This window comes from Anser cygnoides, chromosome Z, assembly GCF_040182565.1.
Source record: "Anser cygnoides isolate HZ-2024a breed goose chromosome Z, Taihu_goose_T2T_genome, whole genome shotgun sequence".
Classification (NCBI taxonomy): domain Eukaryota; kingdom Metazoa; phylum Chordata; class Aves; order Anseriformes; family Anatidae; genus Anser; species Anser cygnoides.
The window spans coordinates 1796762-1823452 of NC_089912.1; the positions used below are offsets into that span (position 1 = coordinate 1796762).

The 26691-nt window shown below is 38.8% G+C and overlaps 1 protein-coding gene across 12 annotated transcripts in view; it reads left to right on the top strand.

Moving 5' to 3' along the window:
• Positions 1-24138, top strand: part of MCTP1 (multiple C2 and transmembrane domain containing 1) — a 272517-nt gene extending 248379 nt beyond the window's left edge. For 11 of the 12 annotated variants that reach the window (XM_066988625.1, XM_066988619.1, XM_066988626.1 and 8 more), the window contains 4 exons: positions 13833-13942; positions 17083-17192; positions 20746-20843; positions 22018-24138. In XM_066988625.1, the coding sequence (XP_066844726.1) occupies positions 13833-13942; positions 17083-17192; positions 20746-20843; positions 22018-22089 (390 nt within the window). In that variant the 3' untranslated portion in view covers positions 22090-24138. Of the gene's footprint in view, positions 1-3927; positions 4429-13832; positions 13943-17082; positions 17193-20745; positions 20844-22017 lie in introns of those variants that run through there. The other variant, XM_066988628.1, reaches the window with a different exon arrangement.
• Positions 24139-26691: the final 2553 nt, after the last annotated feature.

Sequence of the window (26691 nt, forward strand, 5' to 3'; positions counted from 1 at the left end):
TTTTGGGGCACTGACTGGCAGGACCTGATTTCTAAGCTGTTCTGTCATGGAAATTACAAGTAAGCAAACTCTAAGAAAATTGCTGTTGTGTTTTTATAGGCAGAGCAAAGGTTCTCAGGTGATTTACAGCTTGAGATCATGTTGAAGAGATTCTGATTTCCCCACCTCCCTGAGAAAGCTGGTGATCTTAAATATTTGTTCTCGTACATGCTGTTGTACAACAATGTAATAAAAATTAATCTATTTCAAAGCATGTGTTGGCAGACTTCAAGAGAAGGAAACATAAAATAGCTGTTAGGACATAACTATTGGTGTAAGTGAATAATGTTACAACCATAAGCATGCCATTCATTCTCTTAAATTCAATCTTCGTAACTAGAAAAAACATGATAAAATTAAGTGTTTATTTTTCTGGGATGGGGACGATTAGCCAAAAGTGTATTTATTTGTTTGTTTGTTTGTTTATTTATTTATTCCTTTTAGAAGAAATCAGCTCTGTAGCTGGAAAGCATTTATGTGACCTCTTTGTTCAAAAAGGCTTTGGAAGTTCTGTTTTCACTGTTTGGGGAAGTTGAAAAAGCAGGAGAGTTTTTATTGTCATTGTTCACATCTGTGCAAACCCTTTTAGAAATGAGTGGACTTTATTTCTCAGTATTTTCTCTAGTGTACAATATGAGCACTTCCGTGATTCTGTCCATTGATTTCTTGTTTTTCTACTACTACTTTGACAGCTTTTAACAAAGATGCAGTATCTCAACTAATAAACAGCAAAGATTTCAGCTTATGTTCTATATCCTTAGTTTTCATAGTGACTTTATTCTGTCTCGAAGTCTTCTTGTTTGAGTTCTGTGAGAGATTTTAACTGTGTTGTGTTTCTGTCTGAAATGACGGGTGGTTGTTCTATGCACTATTCTGATAACCCTTTTCACAGGAAAATTTCTATATGCCTAATTCCTCCATTAGTTTTATTAATCTCTTCATATTAACAATGTTCTGGCAGTGATCTCCAGCACTGAGTATTGCATGGTATGAATAGAAGAATTCACTTTTACCGGTTTTACCTCTGCTGCCTTTCCAGTTGGTGGAACATTTCTCACTAGTGCCTTATGAGAGTAATTAGGAGCCCCTATTAGCTTTCTCTAAACCGTTCATTATTTTGAATATCTTGATTATGTTCATTCATCTTCTGTGTAAATTAAAATGTCCTAGTGCTTTCTGTTGCTCATTGTCTTACTTTTCTTTGCAGATTTTTTATGATTTCAATAGCTCCGGTCTGCATTTGTTTCTGGATCAGCTTTTTTATTTTTATTTTTAACTTGAATTCAGTTCTTCAGCTGAAATTATCTCATCAGGTTATATGATGTCATTACGTAAAGTTAAACCACCAGTGTTAGGCATACATTTAACCTGGTTATATTCCTCAGAAATTTGACATCACCTCCTTTAGTAATTCTGTCACCTATAAATTTGGTGGTTCAACCTTCTTTCTTTTTGATGTGGATTAATAAATACATTAAATAACATCAACTCTAGTATCAAATTTTATGATAGCTCACTATTAATCTTCTGAAATGTCTGCTCTTTTACCTCTTTCTCCTGGCTTGGTTATTTTAATACCCTTTCTCTTTTAGGAGCAGTGTAAAAGATTTTTTTTGAGAACAGTGTAAATTATCATTTGCTTTTCCAGTATTGTTTGGACTGGTTTTACATTCTAAAATGTTTCAATAACTCAGTCACAAATAATTTAAAAATTCCAGACAGCTCTTCGCATGGTACTTTAAAAACCAGTCTGTGTGGGGGCCTTGAATTTAAGCCCTACTCCTAATTTCTTGCATCTGTATTCTTTGTGGAGGAGCCTGCAGAGGTTTCCCATAAGGATTGTGGCAGAGGATCTGCTTCAAATCAAGCGTGTTGGTAAAAGAGGTTATAGAACAAATCAACAAAACGAACAATAACAAATTATCGGGGGCTGGATGGCGTTTACCCACAGGCTCTGAAGAGACCTGCGGTGAAACAGCTGCGCCACTAACAGCGGTGTGGGTGCCCAACATCCATGTGGGTGCAGACCGAGAGGCTCGTGGAGGGAAAGGCCATTAGGAGTTATTGGGAAGAAGGATCCGTCCTGTTGCACTGGAAGCTGCTGAAACTCCGTTCTCCAAATGCCTGGAAAGCATTCTGGGAAATCTCAGTGTCTGCTTGATCTCCACCTCCTTTTTTTCTGCAGTTCTCCACTGCTGAAGGCTCTGCAGCAGAGTGCACGAGCAGTCCTTCCATGTGTTTAACAGCAAACAACCCCAGCATAGTCTGGGTTTTCCTAAGTATAATCCCATACAAATGTGGCCTGGTACAAAAAGCTGTTTTAATCCAGTGCAGGTGCTTACTGTGATGTATCTGCTGCTAACTGTTGTGCCACAAAGTCTAGATATCTGAAGTGCCTGTCTGCTTAATTTCAAGCTGTCAGGCTGGAGTACTGTAGAGATTTTTTTCTGGAGGAGTGATACCTGCTCTCTGCCTTTTTTTCTTTGGAAAAAGTGTGAACAGTATATCCTCTCAGCCAGTCGTTGCGACGATGATAAAAATTTCACAACCCTTCTCCCTGTTTACTTAGTATTGCTGTGCCCCAGATATGACAATGTGTGCAGATCCGGGAGAAATAATGAAATCTATGGAAAGCAGGCACACAGGAGAAAAAAGGCATTATACGATGGCAGCTTTATTCCCTGCTGTTGTTGGACTGCAAATGGGTACCAAGTTTGCAACTGAGGCTGAAAAGCATTTAAACTTTGTTTTCTAGACAATAAATAATACAGAAACTGTTTGCTGAAAGTTGAAGATGAGAGCTGCTGTTGAATTCTTGCACTCTGGCTGGTGGTTGCTTCTTTTGCGAGTTGTCCTCAAATAAGTGATGAGTTGGTGGTGATTTTTTTTTTTTTAAAGTTCTAATTTGTCTCCTCTGCTGAAAAGGAGGACTATAGCATATTCTAAAGAGGCTGCGCCATCTCAGAGATCATGCAGTAACACAGTCAGTTAGATGGCAGTGGCAGAATTGGGGAAGCAGGAGATGATGGCATGGCACTCATATCCGTCTGTGGGCAGCTGGTGGCAGCAAAGCTTTGAAGCTGTTTGAAGCTGGTGACATCCTACATGGATCTCTGGCATTTGTGGAAATGCCAGGAAAGGATCAGGGATCTGGGAGGGAAGAGAGGCTGGAGACTGACTTTACAATTTTCTGTTTTCTCTCCTGATCATAAACTCCTGTTGCAAAGGGTCCAATTCCAAGAGGGGTCATCATGCTTTGAATGCCAACTCTTCCTTCAGCCTTTCAAGTGCTAAATGCTGTTGGGTGCTCCTTTTGCTCATTCCTAGAATCTTGTCTTATGCATTGATTTGCTTAATGCCCAAAATCTGCTCTGAAATGTTAAACTTCAACAATTTGTTAGTTTGTTTTCAGGCTTGCTACTCCCTGCAGGTTTCCTAGCCCTCCTGCTCCTAGCATTTGTATATCTGTGGATCTTGCCACTTTTAGGTTTTCAAATACCACAGTAGGCAGGTTAGGAGATGATGAGAAAACAAGTGGTGCGGAGAAATGCACGTGACATGGTGACTGGTTGAAGTACATTGTTTATTTATTTCTCCAGAAAAGCACATAAATTCCATTAAACACCTATTTTTCATCTTCTCTATATAAGACATCTCAACTATTTTTTCCTGCTTTGTTTGTAGGATTTAATATAAATAGTATCATTTGTGATCCACTGTACTTTGTATGTCATGAGTACTCAGTGGGCAAGTTAATATTGCCTGAAGACTGGCAAAATTGTGTGCTTCAGGCCATTTATTTTTTTCAGTTACCATTCCAACATTACATTAATCATCTGGATTTTGTATTTAATTTTAACAATAGTTTATTTTCTTTTTTCCTTCTAGGGCATCCCCATTAATTATCATTTCAGCTGATGAAGTTTCATTATTTATTTCTCAAAAGTAAACTCACCTGAGGTGACTGAGGACAAGCTGATAGGTTTTTCTGCAAGGTCTTTTATTGTAAAGTAACTGCTGTATACATACAGTACACAGTCAAAGTTTTTGCTTTAAATACGGATGTTTGTTTTACTGAAAAAAAATGGACATTTGTGTAAATATTTGCCTTTGAGCAACTCTTTTTTCTTCCTGCTATTCTACTCTGTAGTACGATATCAGAACATGCAAGCCTTCAGAAAGTGAACACCTCTAAGTTTTAAGTCAAAGTATAATTTACTGTGGTCCAGAATAAATATGTGCTTTTTTTTCCTTCTGAGACATTATGTATGCTGGAGCTTATTTAAAATGAATGTAGAACAGACTATGGTAGTGGTAAGACATTAAAATAACATTGTTACAAATTACCCTACATTGTGATTCTGCATATTCATGGACCCACCCCGTCTTCATTAGATGGCTGAGCTTTAGATCTTTTCCAAACTTCCAGCAGTTTCTAATAAACAAGGAGGGACTCTTTTTTTCCATTTCAATGAAATGAGCAGATACTGAGAAAACCAGCAGTGGACCCTTTTCAGGCTTTTCCCTGGATTTTTTCCCAATTCCCAGTTCACATATCACTCCTTGCCCACTGTACACTCTTTAATTCTTTTTATATTGTTTTGCTTCAAATGCCAAACTGTTTCTCTACAATGTGTAATTTTCCAAAAGCACAGTTTGAACTTTTATCCAGGAGAATTATGTAAAAAATGTTTTTGAAAGTCTTTCTACAATTTATTAATATTTGATAGACTTCTTGAATAACTGCAGCTACCGTTTGAAATGTGCATGTGTATGTATACGCATTATCTTTGGAACATTATTTAATCTTATATGCTCTAGGCAGGATTTTTTTGGAGCTGAAATAGCAGGACTCGTGACATGATGATGATACTGTGCTTTTTGGTTTTGAGTGTTTGTAGTTCTTTCAGTCATCATCTTGGTCACTACTTTGGGATTGAATCCCAAACTGCTTCCAAGACAATTTGCTTTGAACATTCAAATCCTGTGAATAATGTTGCCCAGATCACATATATTACTATTTTCATCTTGATTGCTTCAGATTCATGTTTTGAATGAAAGATTTCAGGCAACCTACACTTTCTGGCTTACATGAGCACTAGGCCTAATGTTCTTGTTGTCCAGATCAAGTTCTTTAGGAAAGAAATTTCTTTTAGGAAAGAAATTTTGTCTAATCATTGAGCAGTCAACAGCCATCAAGTATTTCAGATTTTAGGGCTTGATCTTCAGCTGGTGTAAATTATCAGGGTTTGGTTGACCTCAGGATAGAGATAGCAAAATGCAGGTGCTGAGAATCTGGCCTGATATTTTCGAGTCTTGGAGCAAGTTACTCTTCACAAATAGTGTCCCTAGCAAAACAGTTTCTTTTGCCTTATTTCATAACAAGTTCAGTTAAATTGCTGGAATCCAAAGCTGTCTTAAACATTTGATTGATTATTCCAATAGTGCACTGTTTGGGCAGCAAGTACCAATGGTGAAGGCATGCCTTTAGTCCTCTGCTCAGCAGTCTGCTTGACCAGGCCCAGGCAATTTAATGTTAAAACTATGTATGCATATTTGGGTATGGAAACTTCAGAAGAAACCCCTTTTGATTTCCATAAAACAAAAAACATCAGAAGTCCATGACATGACCATTTTGAAATTCGAAGTGTTTTTTTATGTGCTTGATCTAAACATGTTGGTAATAACTGTAAGCATAGGAAGAAGAGGTCAGAGCAAACAGTCTGTTTAAAGAGGAGCTGGAAATTTTAGCTTAGTAAACAAAGGAGAGAGTAATACTCCTCTAACCAGTCTTTAGCAACGTGCAGTTACGTGTCTAAACTAAGGTAGTGGCATAGGAGGAGGATACAGGAAGACGATATTCTTCCTCCTGAGAAGAATGGAGTAAGACCGACACTTTTAGAGAATAGTTCATATTAGCCCTAAAACAGAAAACTGGGGCTGGAATGCTGAATTCTTTTAGATCAATATTTGATTCCTGTTTCTTTGCAGTGCTTCAGCTAGTTCTTGTGGTGACAGTTAATATGTTGATGGTGACATCTTTGAGGTTACCTTCTGTAGTCCTGCATTGGAGATGCAGGTCTTCTGGCAGTAGAAGCAATTACAGCTGCTGTCTCTTGGGCTTGCCAGGTCTGGACAATAATTAAGTGTAAAATCATTATCTCTGTTTGTTTAGGTGAATGACTTATGTAAGAATTACAAGATCATCACATGCTGTCAACACAGGACTGGGAAGCTTCCAGAGGCAGTGAAGTAAATCTAAATGCATACTTTGGTGCTGAGACAGTGTCCTAACTCAGAGTGGAGGTGATCTTGTAAAGCTAGCCTTTTTCCTCTGCCTGAGAACATGTTTATTGTTATCATAATCTTTTCAAGGAGAAAATGAAAATGATGTTCTATATACAGTAAAACATCATGTTAAGCTTTACATCTGCTACATTCAAACCAATGTATTTCAGAACTGCAAATGAAATTTTAAATGACTGTAACTTCAGCAGAACTCCATAATCTTTTATATCAGTGAGTGAGAGTGGCATAGACATGTATTGAAAGATAAACTTTGATGTTACTTTAAACTTTCAAAACAGAGCACCATATTATTTTGATGATGCACTCATGTTGGCAATGAGCGGACAACAAAAATGTGAGTCTAATTTAGATGAGTATCTCAAAAGTTCAGATGTTTCACTAATCACAATCCTTCACCGTTCACTTTCTGATTTCTCTGTTTCTCTCCTCCTAACCTGAGTTAAGAATTTTTACAGTAGCAGGTATGACATGTTTCCAAACACCTTCTTTTCAGGCTCTGAATAGTGGGGCTATTCTTACTGAAAGTAACTCTTTCTTTCAACAGATCTACCAAACTCTTTCCTTACCCTTTAAAGATTATGTGAGCTTTGAGCTTTTACTTATCTGAGCTTTGAGCTTTCACTTATTTGAGCTTTGGGCTTTTACTTTTGATTTGTTATCCTTCACATCACAAGTAGACCAGACCTTGAAGAATTGCATTAATGAACACACACTGTTAATTGCAATTGCATTCAGCATAGATAGAGGGTAAATGCTGGTAGAATCTCTGGAATTTAAAATCCAGCTGTAGAGTCATGCTCAAAGTTTGTTTGTTAGTAGAACTTCAGGACTGTATTCTGTCTAACTTAGCTATTGCAATCAGCTGATGGACAATACAGCAAGATTCCTGCTTTATCCTCTGCTAAGTGGCATTGGTGTGACTGGATACAAGAGGAATGCTAACGAGACCACTGCCAACCTCCAGTATAGTTCTGTCTTGCATGAAGTAAGAAACTCTCTTGTTTAAATATAGTGGAATAGGATAAAGGCGAAAACAAGAGGCAGCCGAGGGAAAAATTCCAGGATTTTCAAAGTTGAACTTAAAGCAAATGCATCTGGTGGATTCCCATCATCTCAATGCTCATGTGCTCATGCAATGAGCTCATGCTCAATGCTCATGCTCAATGCTCATGCAATGTGGCTCAAAGCCATAGTCTGGGATTCTTAATTATTTAAGCCTCCTACCAAAATAATGTCAAGAAAGTTACACCATTATTTGGCATGACTTTTTGCCTCTGAATGTATCCCCATGAACAAACAAGCTTCCATCCTTTTAAAGTAGTATGTTTGCTTAGACTATGTATGAAATGAATATCTAAAACTGCATACTGTTAGCCGAAAAGGTACCATGCAATGCAAATTTAAGTGTTTCCTCCCACTAGACGGCCCTTCAGTGAAATGGCATGTCACTCCCCTAATGGGCTCTATTGTGTTCATGTTCCTATTTTATTTGGAGTGTTACCTTCACTGTACTGAAATGTGCAGTGAAGGGAAGATCAGGAAGGAGCTGCACTGAGCAATACCGTGCAACTTAGCAGCAGAAAGAGAAAATAAATAGTATTGGCCAGAAAATTTTCCTTTGAACTATATAAGAATTGCCATTGAAGTTCTTCTCTACTTCACAGAAACATCTAGCACCATTTTTTCCCTAGAATTATTATTACTATTCTTGACTTTTTTTTTTCTGATTTTATATTTATGTTATAGCACTGCAGTAGTTCATTATATTAAAAAAAAATCCTAATTCTTTATATAGGTCGTAGTGCCAAAAAGTCACAGAAGGTTCAAAATGATTTTTATCAACTCTCACTGTATGTTTGAGGAAGAACAGATTGTTGTAATATTCATGCTCACAGGCATGGAGTCTTCATAAACAGTGAATCGTCAGTGTTTTTGTCCACATGTTTATATGATTTCTATTGTGCCTACTTTCTGCTGTTTTAAATATTGAATGCTCAGTAGGCAATAACATTTTATTGCTTCTTTCTTTAATAATCATGACCACAAATATCATTTCTTTCTGTAAAACACTAACCATTTAATAATGATGTGGTTTTCTCTGTATTTTAGAAATCCTCATCCTGATTTCCACTTGGGCATCAGCAATTATTTTCAGTCCTGTTCTGCATGCACTGTTCTCTGTGATAGAATGCACACATAAAGACCCATGTTAGCAAGTAGATTTCAGAGATGAAATTTTAGCATTTGTAAGCAACTGATTATTTTTTTTAAATGCAGTCACTGAATGTGCTTTGCCAGGTAAAAAAAAGATAAAAATGAATTCCAGTTTAAAAAATCAGTTCTGATTCTGTAATGTAACCCTGAGATGTGATGTCCATGTTAAGTTGTGCAAGCTCTGTGAGAAAGCCTGGTCCACCTGTTCCCTTTCAGGATGGTATGAGTAATATCCAGGTGTTTTTATTTATTGTTGATGATGCTAAGGGTAGAAGACGTGCTGGTACCTGTCTGTCTGGCATGCAGTCAGTCACTATTTAAAATAACTAAAAGTCTAGGACCTGAAGAGTTATGAGATGGTTTCACGGAAGGGTGGGATCTTATAAATCATTAAGCTCACCCTGAAAGGTTTTAATCTCTTCAAGAGTCTTCCCAGAAGTGACGAGACCAAATGGTTATGGTACTCCACAGATGGCACCCTTCAAGAGGGAAGAGCGGTTGAAACAACCTGACCCTTTCAGTTCGTTACAGACATAATGGAGGAGGCCAGTTTCAGATCACCCAGTGTGCCTTTCCAGGTTCTCTAGATCATGCAGCTTTACCTCACGATCTCACTTCCAAAGTCAGCCTGAATGTAACAGTATCATCATGGTTGTCTGACCTCTTTCCATTTCCCTGAGAAAAAGGTAAAACAATTACTTACCCACGTATCCATCACCAGGTTCTGAAGCCTGAAGACAGGGGTTCAGAAGACCTGGAGGAGATCAAAAACCTCCAGAGCTGGATTAGTGTAGTCCTGCTGTCTTCTTCTTAGTGACCTTCCCAGAAAGCAGAGGTTAGAGCCTAGGAGGTAATTGGTGAGGCCATTAATCCCCAGTGACATGTTTTTGGGTAGCAGCCAGGCAATAGGATGGTATTCAACAGCCACTGTCTGCGTGCCCTCTCTGAGAGGTACTAATGAATCCTGCCAGTAAACGGGAAATGCATTTCCTACTGGCATGTCTGGGTCTACTCTGCTGGTCTCCAAAAGGAGGTCTCCACAGGTATCACAGCCTGGCACATGGCCGAGGCTTGCACTGGGGGATGACACGTGTGACTACAGACGGCGATGCTCTACTCTGGAGGACAGCTGTTGGTTGAAATAATCCGCAACGGTTCCTCATGGAAGCGTTCTTCCCCTATTAAAGTAACAGGGAGCTATGGGTTTGCTACTAAAGCCAAGGAATGGTAAGGGTGATTCCTCACCAACCTCACTGTCACTGATGATTTTGTAGCCGCAGGTAGTAGCACGCGGAAAGAGCGGTGCATATGTCTTGTTGCGGTCAAGTGACAAGATCAACAACAACAACATCTTCTTACAGCTTACCCGGTATATACTGTGGCTCTCAGGCAGAGATGGGGTGGTGTCCTTTCTGTGTTTCCATCACAAGTTAGCCAGGCTTTGTCTCAGTCATTTTGCTTTGCAAAGAATTTATCATACTCACTTGCACAGCAAGGGGTATTTATGGAAGAGCCTTCTGGAGTCTCTGTCTTTTCCAGACAGCATCTCTTTGAAGTCTCAAAATTTGCTCATATTCTTGATAAAATGCTCCTGTGATTCTTGTTTGTAAGACCTGTCTCTTTCCCTCCAACATAGTTATTAATAGGACAGTTATCTACCATAAGCAATTTGGAGCTTTATTCTCTATATTAAAAATGTCTCCTTTCACTTAAAGCTCTTTCTTTTTCACTACTTTAATTCCATTAACTTCAGCAAAGTTTACTTTTGAGTCTGGCTTATTTATTCTTCCTGCTTTCCCTGTCTTTTGAAATGTTTGTTTTGTAAATGCACTTCAACCTAGAGGAGAGAGAGGTTTAGGGTTAGAGATATAATCCTTTCCTAAATCACCCTATTTTATCTCATGGGATCAGAAGCATAGCCCACTAAATAAAGAGATTCAGACAACATGGTTTGTATTCAGGTTTTGAAGTGAATTTATCTCCACAAAGTCTAGAGGAAACCATTTACTTCATTTTCACCAAATGAAAAATATAGTTATAGCTGAAAATCATATACAAGAATTAAGTATAATTATTGGCCAAGCACTACATCAATCTGTAATCTACAGTTCACTATGAAGTAGGAGGAGGACATGGTTTCAGTAGTTGGGTTCATTCCCTTTTGTAAATTCAAGTCAGACTTTCAGCATCAATTTGACATTGCTTTCGCAGTTTACGCTTAAACCCATCCCCTAGCAAACATCTTGCTTTTCAGATACCTTAAGCCTTCTGTAAGCAAACAAATCACGGAAATTAAATAGTAATAAAGCTGTTGATAGCTTTGTATAATAAATTTTATCTACTATTTAAATGGCAATTATTTCCAGAAACTTGGCAATTGTAGCCATACAAATGATGAAATTGATTCCAGTCACAGCCCATCTTTCTTTGGAAAGGAAATACCAGTAGTGTTTGAAAAATGGATTATTAAGAGCCTTGGTTTGCTCAAGGTGGCTCATATGTTGTATTTGCTAACACAGCATCTTGCTGGAAGAAAATAAATGCAGCTTTTCCCTAGCCCAGATTATTTTCTCCACAAATCTTTGGAGCAGGAAATAAAAAACATCTAATAGTTCTGAGGCATGTGGAATTAGTTTAAGAAAAGCTGAGCCCTGATCCTTCTGACCGCCTCCACTTTCCTGTGCTGTTTTGTCTATTCCTACCTCAGAATATGTCAACAAATTTTCTTTAAGTTCAGAAGGTACAGGGAGGGTGGAAAGAGTGATTCTTTTTCTGTCTCTTTCTGTCTCTTTTTTTTTTTTTCCTTTTCTTTTTGTGTGTGTGTGTTTGTTTTAAAGGGATGATTTAAAGCAGATGTATTTTCAAAAAAGGTACAAGTTTGTCTTGTAAAATATTTGTAAAGAAAAATAGCCTCAGGACCTCTTAAAGTAAACCCTGTTGAGTTCTATAGATATCACAAAAGGTACTATTTTTGTTACATTGACATAATTCTTTTCTCACACAAATTGATTATGAATCAAGATAACATTATAGAGAGGACTGAATCTAAACTGAAGAGGCAAAGCTGATACGTATTTAAAAAGCAGACAAATATCTGTGATTTCTATATGGCTTATTGCTTACCTTTGCTGTACTAGAAAACAGATTAGTCTTATTTCTCCAGTACTGGAAGTATGTTTTACATGAATGAATAGAAGAGATATCTCTTTCCTGATAAGAAATGAAATGCACTGGATATATGCTGCACCTCCTTGGAAGCTGTATACCTGAGGACAATAATGTTCTCACTGCCCAGGCTTCAAGGATGTCATAAATACTACAGAAATTATATCAGAAATAACTCAGTGTTGCTGTACAGCACTGGATGTGGTTGCTATTGGTAGCTGTGATTATGGTCATCCACAAAAACATTTCTTTGTGATGTAAATAATTATTACTCTTAACCGAGAACATAAGGCTTCTCATGTTGCTTGAGAAACTGACTTTTCTCTTGTCTCTGAGTTGTTTTGTTTTCTTAAATTACACTCCGTCACTGTAAGTAGTTTTGCCATCCCTGTCTGTCTCTCTCTCTCTCATGATTGCTTATTTTTTGACAATCTGTATTTTGTAGATAAATTCTTTCAACATCTTTACAAGAAATCTTGACAAAATAGTTGCAGAACCACTGTCACTAGAATAACTTCAGATGAGTTAATGTTAAATGATGTTTTCCTCATCCAAACTGGTTTATAAAAACAGCAAAAATGACAACAGAATAAGTGAACCAACAGACTGGCTGCTAGTTAAGCATCAGAAAAAGAAAAATGAAATGCAACCTATTCTCATTTCTTAGGTACTGGACTTTGGAGTCAATTACAGAGAACAATGTAGTATGTGAGTTTTGGTGGCAAAATGCTAAGCAACTATTTTATCAAATATTTTGCTGCCTTTTGAAAGTCTTGAAATATTTTTCATTACATTTCTTATTTTGAGAAAACACTAATTAAATTTGAATTAGATAGTGTAATATGTCATCGATCCATTGGAAATGTTGAACATACGTTTTTGACTTTCCATGTAGCCCAGGAAAAAATAAAAAATTGTCAATTTTGTCTGTGGGGCCTCATTTTAAGCCCATCTAATTCTAATTTTGTGAGAGTACATTTGGCTTTGTGTGGACTTGATGCTACAGCCTGACAGGGTTTAGAGATAGAAAGCTTTCTGGGGAGAAAGAACAGACTGTCAGAGCAGGAGGAGGCCCGGGTGAGGGATGGTCCATGGAGGGCATTGATGTGCAGCGCAGCACCTTGTTGGTGTCATCCACACCACCGATAGATAGATGGTTCTTCTAGGAGGCAAAGTCTGCTCGAGTTGGCAAACAGGAGGACAACATTTGCTGTTGGCAAATCTGTCAAAGACTACAGTAAACATCTTAATGAGGGTGGGAACTTTTGGGAAACAAATGGTCACTCTGTTTTTGGAAAAAAAAAACACATTTTTAAGGAAAAAAAAAACAATATTGGTGTTAAAGAAAAGAGAAATTATGGTTAGGCTTTTATATTTCTGTAAATTGATGGCTTTAAATCTGATAGCATGTTGAAAACCGAATAAGTAAGGAGATAATCAAATGGCTTCCTAGACGAAGCCTCTCCTGCACCTTTCGTGCATTGTTTGTGGCTGCCATTTTATTAGCTTCTTGAGCCATGCACTGCACTGACCGTACGGTAAAGGCAGTCGGAGCTTTGTCTCCCATACATTTCACTAACTGGAATATTAATACAGAAAAAAAGGGGGAGGGAGAAGCATGCTCGCTGTCCAAGCAGAACGGCAGGCAGCGTGGACGCACGATCGTGGCTTGTCTGGCGCTGCCATGCACGTGGTGGGAACCAGGCCTCAGACCAGGGCGTGCAAGCCTCTGGTTCTCCACGCAGAGCTGTTATCCACCTGGCACACGCATCCGCGAGATAACAGGCATCCTGAGAAACTGCTTTATTCCACCTCCTGGCTCTTGCCGCGTGAGAGGCTGCACAACGTAGGTAGTCGGCACCCTCGACACGTTTATAAACTGGAGGCCTGGGTTACTGAAATGCATGTTTAGGAACTGATGCAACAACAAACAAAACCGTGTGGTGCTAAGTATGTATACAACATCTATTTTTGATATACACTGTTTAAAGGACAAAGGGATAAGTCTGTAACACATGCACTTTTAAAACTTAATGGATGGATGCATGTCATGCTTCTTACAGCCAGGTATTTTTTATATACAATTACTTTTTCTTTTTTTTTAGGACAGTGAAAAAAAAGGATTTATGAATAAACTGTATGCCATCCAGGAGGTGTGTGTTAGTGTCCAGAACGTCCTTGATGAAGTGGCTTCCTTTGGAGAAAGGATAAAGAAGTAAGTGCTGTTGTGGGTGCTGTATTGCTGTCTAGTACTGTTCATATTTCATCCAAGCTGAGGAGCAAAGTCTTAGACCCCTTACCCTGTCCCCTTTTATTTTTTTAATTTTATTTTTATTTTTATTTTTTTTGTGGGAGATTCCAGTTTTGGCCAATCTGTTGTTAAAACTCATCTTAATTTACTTTGTTCTGTGGCAGCCCTGAGTTAATAACAATCCAGTCATGTTAATTTTGGAATTTAGAAATGTATTAATTGTGAAAAAAAAAATCAGAAGTAAGGCACTGAAGTGAAACAGAAAGAGAATCTTACTGTAAATCCTAACAGTAGTTACTTAAAAGTACTAATAAAAATGCAGTTTTGAGAAAGGAAATAAGCAGAGCTGAATCAGGGTATCAGAATTTAAGGACATATGTATGTTCAGTTGCGGGAAGTGTTCTATTTATGTAAGTTAGCAAAACCTTTCCTCCTGGATTATATGTAATTTATAACAATTTATACATGATATGTAAGAATTGCCAACAAATTTAGACCTTAAGCAAGAGAGGTTTTGAGATTTATGACAGGAAGTTTGGTGTATTTTTGGCATGGTCACTGAGCAGCAGTCTAAGGATTTTTATTTGAGATCAGAAGGGTTCCAGAAATGCTGTCAGCTGAGAAGCAGGGACAGAATTGACTTGGCTTTCTGCCCTCCAAAAGCTGAGAGCAAAGCCTTGCAAGATGAAAAGTTGGGAGCAGAGCATTCACAACCTCCTTTCCACTGTGGGCAGGAAGGGTATGCAGAAAGGTGACCTGCAAGTCGTACAGAGTTAGAAAACCTTCACAGGAGACTTTGCTGTAAAGTTTCTGCCGATGCGCTCAGCACATCTTAACGGAAAGAAAGCTGTGTGTTCCTGCTTGTTTAGGGTATGCTCTATGAGCACAAGGCAACCTTTTTTTTTTTTTTTCTTCCTTTTTTTTTCCACTGCTCCGTGTAACGTGCCGTGCCTTGGTGTTCCCAATTATGAGACCACAGCTCGTGCAAAAGGATATGGCCCCAAAATAAATAATGTGTGTTTTAAGAGGATTTTAGAAAATTGATACATGGGGTGGAGGTCAGCCTGCAGGGAACATAAGAGTCATCTCTCCTCGTGTTCTGCGTGCTTTTTTTAATCTATCAGCAATGGCAAACATATCAGAATCAGGACGAAGAGAAGGTTGCCACTGATGTGTTTAAGAGCAAAAGCTCTAATGGGAAAACCTGGGAAGCATTCCCATGGGGACACTTCCAAACAGGCCGCATTCACAGCAGCAGAGGCAGATGTAAGCACATTATATTGCACAAGTTTTCCAGACAAGTAAAATGAGCCTCTGTGAAAGAAGTCTTTTATCAAAAGGCTGCTTAGGGAAGTTGCCTTGATGATTAAGTTTCTTGAATCATGCACTTTGGAAGTGTGGCTTGTTCTATTATATACCAGATGAGAGGAACAGAATTTTCTAAGCAGAGTGAGACCGAATCTTCCTATAAATCTTTGTAATTTGTTCCTAAAACTATAATGGGAAACCTGTACTGAATGCTGTGCTAACACAGCACATAAGGAGGTTTGCTAAGTGAGGAGCCAGTGTTCCCACACATGGTGTGTCTGTGATCCATTGCACAAAGCCGAGTCACAGGAACATGAGCAGACCCTCAACCTTCTGTTCATCCCAAATGCATGCAGAAGAGGGGAAAAGAGCAGGTGTCCCCTGAGGAGAAAGGGAGTGATCCTACACCAAGTGACACTACATAATGTTCACTCTGGAGACATGTCAAAATTGCCAGGGAGAAAAGAAGACAAATAAACACAGGAAGCCAGAGCTCATTATGAAAAATATGGCTAGCAATTCAGATAATTGCAATTATTCAGCCAGAGAAGCCAAAATAATGTAATCACACTGATTGGGCATATAGTTAGTGGTAATACTTTAAAGAGTATCATCAAGCTACTTAGAGCCAAAGCCACATTTTTCTTCTGGATAAATGTCATGCTACACCTTTGACATGGTGGTGCCTTCAAGGAATGATCCCACTTAGCCCAGCTCCCTTTCACTGGTGATCCCGTGGGGCACGTATTAATTGGCCATCTGGCCTTTCTCTCTTCCTTGCTTGCAGAGGTTGGAGGGCCACAGCATGGCTGTTTCAAGACTCATTAGCTTTCACCTCCTCCCTGTCCATACCTCAGCCTCTGTAAAATGAGGTGATCAGCAGTTTTTTATCACACCATAGAGTTTTGGACTCTTATTAAGGACACTTTTAATATGGGGCTTTTTTGTAAAGTGCCCTGAAACTCTGATGGGATCCCAGAAGTCTTCTTCCTTTATTTGTAAAAAATACGCATTTGATTTGATTTTATCTGGAATGATCAAGCTTTTTTCTTTAGCTTTTCCTGTAATGTACTTTATCTTATGCCACTCCCTCGTATTTACTTTTTTACCTTCCTTCCTTTTTCTCCTTCCTCATTTTCCCACTCAGAGTAGGTGTTTTTATCTTTCCTTCGTCCCCTGCTGTTGTATTATCCCAGGTTTTAGGACCAATTGCTCTGTCCCCTCCTTTTCCCTAACACTTTACCTACCCCTATTCTGGTCAGGGAAAAATGCGTGGAAGATGAGGATCTGTGCTGCCTGCACCAGTAAATTTGCAGAGACAGAAAATGTTTGTTTTGTCCAAAGCTGAAACTGGGGGCAGGGACTGAAATTTTCATAAAGCCAAGTAGTGATTCCTCTGGAAGATGGGTGCAGCTGGGCCAGGGAGAGGTGCCATCCAGTGCGGAAGTGGGTGACACCAGGACCTCCTTTTATTTTCATAGCATCATAGACTGGCTCGGGTTGGAAGGGAACTTAAAGGTCATGTAACTCCAACCCCCTGCCATAGGCAGGGAGGCCACACACTAGATCAGGTTTGCAAGGGCCTCGTCCAGCTTGGCCTCGTACACCTCCAGGGATGGGGCATCCAGGTCCAAACCCTGCTCTCCCTGGTGTCCAGCGCCCATGCCTTCATTTGTAGTTTCAGTTCATTGTCATTGATGGAAACTGGCACTCCTCCCCCTTCCTGCCCACTATTTGTCCTTTTATTGACTCTGCTGGGTGACCAATGCTCTGACTTTTATTAATTTTTCACTTAGCACATTCAACTGGACTGTTCCATTCTTGAGCTGGCTGGCAATAGTTGCCCTCTGTGTGTTCACAATCATCCTGTATTTCATTCCACTGAGATACATTGTCCTTGTCTGGGGTAAGTAAAGCGTTTTTTTTAACTGTCTGCGCCACTTAGAAAAAAAATGTTTTTTAAGGGATGAATTATATTGTCAGTACTTTTCTGTATTTATGATCATGAAGCTGCTCCATGATGGAAACAGACAGGTTAGTTAAAAATCACAACTGCGTAAAGATTTAGGCCCACCTGCAAAATGCATTTTTCTTGACTGGCATTCTAGACTTCATCATACTATAAACATGTAGCCACGAGGATTCTTCATATATCAAAGTGTAGCTTTGTCTAGATATTACTCTGATTTATTTTCACCACTTATACACAAACAGAGGCATTTCAATCTATATAGTGCATTTAGGACAGTATGCCTTTTTTACTGCAGTACTTTATCTTGTGAAAGTGTATGTAAACGTAGCAACAAGAAACCTGTTTAAAGGGTCACCTTTAGTCTGACAGACAGGTGCATGTGCTATCTGGCCAGTTGATAATGAACAGAAACTCAGGGGCTGGGGCAGGGGACTCAGGTGAAGGGAGGGGCACTGTGGTTGAGCCAAGCTCTCATTACTTGTCCTTATATTTATTCTTTATACTGATTTTAAACAGTACCATTACCTCGTCTGTTGTAAATAATGCTAAGTCTGCATTTGTTCATTTTTTGTACATCTTACATCACCGGCAGCTGTATCCTTACTCAGTCATGTAAACCTGTGAAGAGTTAAATCCTTTCTGAGGAAAATAATCATGCCTTTGTAAAAAACAAAAAAAAACAAACAAACAAAAAACTTTTGAATATTCAGGACACAACATAAAATCATTGTACTGATTTTGAAGATTATGCTTATATCAGTTAGAATTGTTACTATTCATACAGTCTTTACAAATGAGTGCATCAGAATATATAAAATTGAGAAGGATCGATAATGAAGATGTGAACAAAACAAAATACGGAACTGAAAGAAGCGAGTAAATGGGCTTAGTGTTAAGAATTGCCTCAGAATTTCATTAATTCCCCACAAACCCAGCATCACTTGGGTGCAACCCAAGCTCCTCGTTTATTCCCCAAATTGCATGGTTTCTTGCACAGACAAGATGGTAGGTCTTTTGTTTAAAGAACTTGGTCTATGTCCTTGTTCGGCAGTTTCTTGGACAGATCTTGTACACTCAATTTCATACATTCCCTTGATTTCATGCAAGAAATTAAGCTTAAAATACCTCTCCAAGACCCACAAAAGTATTAAGTCTGCACTGTTGTCTGAAAGGCTACACTGACACCTATCCCTGGCAATACCTTGGGAGGTACTACACTTACCCACAAATGTAAGTTCATGTCTCTGTCTCAGGTAAGGCAGAGCCTTGACTTCCAAACTCGACTCCATGCCTCCCAAACCATGGATGAATAGCGTAATCACTGTTTTAGATGCACCTTGCTCTCTTACCCTCTTTCTCTTTCATTTCCACCTCTCACAAGTTACCTAGTCATACAACTTCAAGCACCTTTGGCACGTTTTTCATATTCATTTCAGTTTAGGCAACTTCTTGTTCAGCCTATGTGTGGAGATACCTTCATTAGGTACCTATTTCCCTTGCATCATGCTGGGAAACGGGAGAGGTACTGCATAGCTGTTGTTCCAGCAACCCAGACCTCCTTGGGGATGTAATGTGCTAGTGCAGAGCCATGTCATGCTGCATGAAGGGAGCAGCTCTCCTTTCAAAAAGGTCTCATTCCAAACAAATGCCTGTTTTCTCCATTATTTTGTGTTTCTAGCCTCCCCTGTGTATATATGTTTCTTCATCCCATGCGTATATCCTGCACTTAAAAGGAACGACCGCTGTGGTTTGACTTCCCACAGGAAACTGGGCCACTCTGTGGTGGCATCTGCCCATTTCATTCTTTGGGGAGGTGTGTGTGTTTTCTTTTGTTTTGTTCTTTTAATGAAAATTCCTCCATACCGTGGCTGGGCTTATGTACAGTTGTCTTTCTTCTGTGCATCCACAGGGGCTGCCCGTTTTGGCCTGCCCTGGTGAGAAATCCTCAGTTCTTTGCCTCCTATCTGTGTTTCTCCCTCGGCAGACAGTTGGTCCTCAAACTTGTCCTGCATTAGCTACAATGGGGCAGGAACCACCTCTGCGCTCTAATCCCATTCATAGCAGTGCACGGTCCTGGCAGCTGCTACAGCTGTTTATATGAGAGAATATAAAGAAAATAACTTCAAACTGAAAAATTTCAAGCTTTTAGAAAAGAAGATCTAATCCCCTTGTTGTATTTTACTTCTCCTGTAGCATCCTGGCTCATCTGTTCTGCTCTTCACTTTTCTCAAGCCCTGACTGTGATTTATTCATGCATTTGCTTTCACAGGGAGGCTGGCTCTTTTCAGTATGAGTAACAAGTGATAAGGCAAGGCCAAACCAAGTCCAGAATTCACCAGTGGGTGGTCTAGTGGCCACGTGCAACAGACAGTGGGGTAGACCTCGAACTTCTCAGTAATTTGCTGATGGAAAGGATCTTCTGTAACAAACGTCTCTGAATCCCACATATTATTTAACAACACTTATTGTTTAATCTAGTGGTAAAAGGATTTTGGTGATCTCCTGTCTTCACCAAATTGCTGAGAATTCATTCAGTGGGCGCCCCTGGCTGTTACCAAGCCTGCTGCTAGTGCACCGTGTCCTGAAGTTTAATGTCCTTGCTAAAGCTTTCTGAAAGGCCTAGGCACCAAAGACTTCTTGGAAGATAAACGGGATTATCTTATCTCTGATAGCCTTCATAAATTACACAGAGCAGCACATTTTCAAATGCTGTCCCAGCTTTCTGCTGCTCAAACGAGAATCTGTGCAGTTTGTACCATTCCTGGCCGTGATTTAGGTGTGTGCTCCCAGAGCCCACACACAAGATTCTTACATGAAAAGTGCATGAATCCGAGCTGGTATGCCATGGTACGTAAACAAGTTTAAGTTAAAAGCCTGCTTTTAGCTTAGTTTGGGGAGGATTTTCTTGGTGCCTTTGAACGTTAATTGTCAATCGGCACTGTAAGGCTCTGAGGTCTGGAAGAACAATTGTGTCCATTGGATGTGCCATTGGATCATCTCTATCTGTCATTTTCAGACAGAGGCTTGTGAAATCTCTTCCTTAAGCGTTCACCTGGTGAACTGCTTCCCATCTGATTCACCATCCATAGCATTAGAAAGTTATTCCTTGCGTCTAGCCTCAGTCTTCTATCCTGCTAGAAAGCCCTCTGTTACTTGTCATATCACCACAGAGATAGGGTACACATTTTTCCTCTCATTCTTCCATCTTCTGCGTAATAACCATGGTTTCTGTTGTAAGGGGAGTTCTCAGTCAAATTTGTTTTAAAGACAGTGTTAGAGGAATTAAGTATGTCACTTTACCTTGAATCACAGGGAACCACAACAGCAGATAATGGCTTTTAAAGCTTTATGGTTCATGCATTAATTAGTTAATGCTACTGTCAGACTTTGAAATTGATCCTAAGGTCTTTCTCAGTACTTTGTCATTAAACATATACACTGTTTTTAAAAAATGGTGAAAGTAACACTTGAATGCTCACTTTTGCAGGCATCAATAAATTTACGAAGAAGCTTCGAAGTCCATATGCAATTGATAACAACGAGCTGCTTGACTTCCTGTCCAGAGTTCCTTCAGACGTGCAAGTGGTGTGTATATTTTTAAGGTGTCCATACAGTTGTTAATTTAACATATGGCATTATCATTTTTTTTTATTATTATTATTTTTATTTTTATTTTTATTTTTTTAAGCTGATTGTTCTGATTTGACCTTCACTTTCTTTGGCACAAAAATAAATTGAAACTTAAGCTGGGGATAGTCCGTGAACCTTAAGGAGTCTGTGGTACTTTGTCCAGTGAGGAGTTAATTACTACCTCAGTTATACTTAATGGGAAATCAATAAAAAGACAAGTATTTGGGAGATGGTAGTAGGTGCTAGAGCTTGTGTTAGGCAGCGTCCAGGCTGTGTAATGTGAATCTCATTGGGGTGAGGCACTGCAAGTTTTTTTTGTTGTTGGAAATGTTGCTCCCTGAGGCCACTAGGAAATGCAGAGAGGCAAAAGAAGGGTCAAATGATGGAGGAGCGGCACATGGGCAGAGTCACCAGCAGGCAGCTTTGCTCAGTGTCCCAAGTACTTCACAGCCTGCTTTTTCTAAAGTGAAAATTTTTGGCTACAATTCAACTGTGACCATAAAATTCTTTAAAAGTGAGCTAGTTATGAATTATAAGCTTTTATAGTGCAGTACACAACCCCTTGTGAAGGTGCAAGCATTAAGATATGTTGGGCACATAAATCATCTCCAGTATCATGAAGATTATATGCTTTCCATATTTCTAGGTAACAATGTCAGTTCAGAGCTGGCTTGAATAGGAGGTACATGTGCACATGTCCAGTCTGAATCTGGCCCCCTCTGTGGTAGGCCTTTGAAAATAAGTATGTTTTTAGGAAAAATATTGCAAAGAATATTCATCCAAAACATTAAAAGGTGATTCTCTTTATTTTCTGTTACATCTCACAGGGGTAAAAAAAAAAAAAAAAGAAGGTAACCTTCTTAAAGATTACGTCAGTACAGTGTTTTATCTCCTGGCAGGATTTTCCTAATGGTATTTTTTCTTCTTACTTTAGGTCCGTCATTCTGTTGTTGTTGATTCACAGCTGTAGAAGCCATATAGATTGCAGGGGGATAGTTTTCATTTTTTGTTTTCTTTTGCCTTGAAAAAAAACAAACAAACAGAAAAAAAAAAACAACAGAAATCTTTCATTCTTGCTTTTTCTTGCCGGTGGCCACCTGACCAGTTTCTGAACATTGTGTTTAAACAGGTGCAATATCATGAACTGAAACAAGATCCCAGTCACAGCCCAAGCAAGAGGAAGAAAAACAATCCTGGCTAGCCAGCTTCATGTATTGAAGAAACTAGCATCTGCTGGGGGAAGATAAAAGGAGAAGCCTACAGCCTAAGCAGCATTTCCTTTCTCTAAGCTTTTTATTTATTTTGCCTTTTTATCTAATGGGGAGAATTTGTAAATACTGTATAAAGGCATTTCTCACTGAATATATACTTAGCACTGTAAAGACACATTTGATGAAGGTTTCGAGTAGGGCTTTTGCTGATTGAAAGGCTTGTTAGAAATAGTGTAACAAGTTAAAGAAATCAAAGTAGAATGGTAAACACGCACTGCTACTCAATGGTCAGAGATATCTCAAATATTCAAATCATGACAATTAAATCTACAAAAGGTGTAAATTTAAATCTGACTGAAAAATTCTGTAAAATTTTATTTGTGAACCTTAATATTTTTATCCAGTAAGTCACCATTACAATTTTCTATGTTTTATACATCTCAGCAGAAATACAAAGTAGTGAAACCTACTGCACTTAAGTTTTAGCAAATTTTTTGAACTCTAGACTGTGGTGTTAACTGCTGGTGCAACGTATTCCTGTGCAGTAGGGCTGCTCATAAGCTAAAGAGAAACACCAAATGCAGATGTCTTTCTGGAGCTCGCAAAAGAACTTCCTGCCATTTTTATCATTCCACTATAAGACCTAAAAATCTCTGTCTCTCTCAAAATACTGCCAGGTTTGTAATTGATTGCCTATCTGATTTTTTTTATATGTACCGGTGATCTTCATTTGTACTACATAGTTTAGTGAATTAAGTCCATAGTTCTGCTGTAATGGAAATACTATCAGACTAACTCCATATCGCTTTGGGTGTCATGCTATGAACACCTTTTGTGCACATAACTATTTTAATAGAGAAATCTTGCAGAAAATGTTTTTGCTTTCAAATCACAAGGTCATACTTATATGCTTTATGATATAACACATTACCTGTTACCAATGTGAAATGTAGTGTAGAGGAAAAAATGCAGTTGTGGTTAAACTGATATACCAGTTTTATTTCCTTAGCTAATAATGTAGTCAGTTCTTCTGATAACAACTGTGCCCTACTGCATGGAAACTGCGTTATTTTATAAATTGAACAAAACTTAGAGTAGGAAGGTTTACATTTCAGAGGTTTTAGTGGCCACTTCATAACGAGTGCTTGGGGATATATTCTGATACCTGCTTGTAGACTTTTCACGCTCAGGTCCCCACGTAATGAGCAGAGAATTCATTCCTAGGGGACTACCTGTGCACAGCTCTTAGCCGTAGCTCCCAGTGACTTTAAAGGGGATTTTTGCCCAGGTGAGAGCTGTAGAACTCCATCCTCGAGAGGAGTTCTTCCTGTTGTTCTCTGTGGGTTACCTCTCATTGGTTGCAATTGCTGATAAAGTTATATTGCACTACTCTAACAATACTTTTTGAAAAGACTATTTAGAAATACTTTGCAAGCAAATGTATATATATTTCTCTAAAGAATTCTACGTTAGCTGCATTGCTCATGAAAGATCATTCTGACTTTTTGTTTATTTTACAGAAATGTTGATGGCCAGTTTCTGATATAGCAGTTATTTTGATCTTGTTATTTGTATGTTCGAAAGAATGCCACTCAAGTAACTGTTCTGTAGGAAGTCTTAGGCCTAAATATGCTCTTGTTACATCATGATTTTTAATGAATTAATTTGCGAAGCTTACTTAACCACCTTTTCATTATATGTTGCCCAAAGAGCAGCATACTATTGATGAAGAAAGATTCACTGATGAGCCTTTTTTGTTAAAAAACTAAACAAACAAACAAGCAAAAAAAAAATCTACTTGACAAAGTGAGAATATTTGTTGCCAGTTGTCACTTCTGCAAAGTTCTTTGATACATTGCAAGCCTTGTATTTTCTTAATATTACCCTTCATTCTGTGTGCAATCTCCTTTTTTGTTTTTTTTTGTTTTGTTTTGTTTTGTTTAGTTTACTCTGTACTCAATTTCAAGTGTCCTCTTTGGTGGTAATGTCTTGACTTATACACAATTACTGCATTAAACACAGTTTTAAGCATCTCTGTACTAATAGTAGGAAGCATCTTTTTCTGAAGTCCTACAGTATCATTTTCCATGATTGGTGTGAAGGACAAGTGAATGAAAGCACTGTATTTCTTTGTGCAGGTTTTCAGTGTTTTAAGCTCAAAAATATGTAAGTGAAGGGCAGGGGCAGGAGGCCGTAAGTTTGTTGAAACTGGTTAAGCTTCTGTTAATGCCTCAACGTTTTAAAGCTGATCTCACTGGAAATGCAATGCACAGAAGTAGGACTGACTCAGAACACACTTTCATTAACTGAGGTTTCTCCTTGCCAAAATAGAATATTATAAAACTATGTGTTAAAATAATTTAATTTGTCTGAGCCCCTTTTCAATATTTTTGTCTCTGTGGGAGAGGCCTCTTCAGAGATTTGATCCTGCCTTATACTGTAAATATTTCAATGTATCTTCAATTTCCAGTTTGTCTCTAAAGTCAACTTCTAACCTTGTGTGGTAACCTTCTAACTTATAACCCTCTAATTTGTCTGGTATTATTCCTAAATAACTTGTCCGTGTGTAAACAATCAGGGTTGAACAATGTCTTTCATTATCTTGAAATTCTTTCTGCTCTAGGGAGAGAAAGTTTAACAGCTTCATTTGGGTCCACACTTCAAGCAGGTGTCAGAACACTTGGTGTCCACTGGAGACTATTTGTCTGAGGTTCTAGTTCCATTTCTGTTGCTACCTCAGAGTACAGTCGGAAGATGCCATTAAAACCATAGCGGGACACTGAGAAATTCATTAAGAAGGCCACATACATGCTAATATGTGCTTTAGCATCAAGAGGAAGAGCCGTTGGACCTGACGGCAATGCACTAACGTATTTCATTCCAGGGTAGCCCAGGAGTACGAAGCAAGAAAAGAAAGGAAAAATTTATTCTCTAGTCAGCATTAGACCACGTACCAGCCGCTCAAAGCATGTTGAGACATTCGCAGCTCGCTCCCCAGCAGCAAGAGATCCCTACCTGCAGGAGAAGGGCGCGCTCCACCTACGCCTCCTTTCCGTGCTCAGCTGCAGGAGTTGTGCTGGCAGCCAGACGCAGGCTTCTTTACATTTCTGAGCCTGCTTCTCTTTTGAGGACAAACTTTTTCCTCCCAACTGGGCTAATTTCCAGATTGCTGTGCAGCTGCTTCTATTAAAGCTGCTAATCTCCCACCCCCACCTAAATTGCAAATTTTCAGTAACTACCTCTTCCTTTGGAATTTTTCTGAAATCTCGCAGAGGTGAACAACCAAAGATTTTTAAGACATACACAGTTGCAATTATAGGTGTTTTTCAGTGTGAAGCACTGGATTTCCATTGCTTTGTGCCTAATTAGAGTACAGCATAAAAGGAATGTATCTTCTGACACTTAAAGGAGAAATTCAGCTACTCCCAAATAAAATGCGATCTTTAGATGTCAACCGAGAAAAAGTGAAGGCTTTAAAAGAACAAACTGCTCTCCACTCGGTCACTTGCACCTCGTTGAAAGCATCATGCAATTGGCTGATCAGTGGAGAGGGAAGCAGAAGGACTGAGGGAGAGGATGATGTGCATTTAGGCCCAGAGTCACTCAAAAAGGGCTAACCTCCAGGTGGTGCTCTCCCTCTGCTCTTGGTGGGAAAAGAAAAGATCCTTCCCTTCCTACCAGAAAAGTAATTCATCTGCGCTAAACAGCCTTTATCTCTCCATATTTCTCCACATTTAAAATATGGTGAACTGCTTCAGTTGGCTAGGCTTAGTCTTTGTTGCGAATACTACATCTCATCCCTTGACAGCAGCCTCTCTCTCAGGGAAAAAAAAAAAGTAAAATAAAAATAAAAAAAAATTGTAGCACAGCTGCTGCCAGCCATAGAAGATGTGAACAAGTGTAGGTCTGGTCATCTGGTTGGGAGGTTAGATACTTTTTGCTGCAACAGGCATTAGAAGGTTTTCACCCCTTTCGTGTCAAAGTAATCAATCAAGAGAAGGCATGTTTCTCACAAACTAAGATTTTTAGATCTTAATTAAATTAAAAATCCATGAGCTATCACTGTGAAGAAAAAAAAAATGAAAGGAAAAGAAAAGGAAAACAGGAAAGGATTAAGGATGAAGGGAAGGGAAGGGAAAAATCTTAACTATCCACTTAACTATCCATTGCACAGGAAACATTGTACTTCTGGAGCATAATTTCCTTTTTCTTAGTAAGAACTTTATGCTCAAGGAATGCCAGATTTAGCCATGGAACAGGACAATTTCCAGTTCTATTGAATCTTGAGAGTCCAACTCAAATTTCTGAAAGTTGGAAATTGACTTTTTTTTTTTTTACCAAGGGGGACCAAAAAATGCATGCAGCCATGTTTTTTCTTCTCATCAGTCTCAGTGCTGAATTAAATTTAAATGTCAAAAGCTTTTTTTTTATGCTTCAGATTGCACAATATAAAAGCCTGAAATCCTTAGCTATGATTCATACAATAATAAAGATTTTTTTTCATTTTAATATAATCAAAGGTAACACTCAAAATGGCTTTTCTTGCTCAGCTTTTGATTAAATTACGGTAGGTGATTAAAGGAAAAGCCACA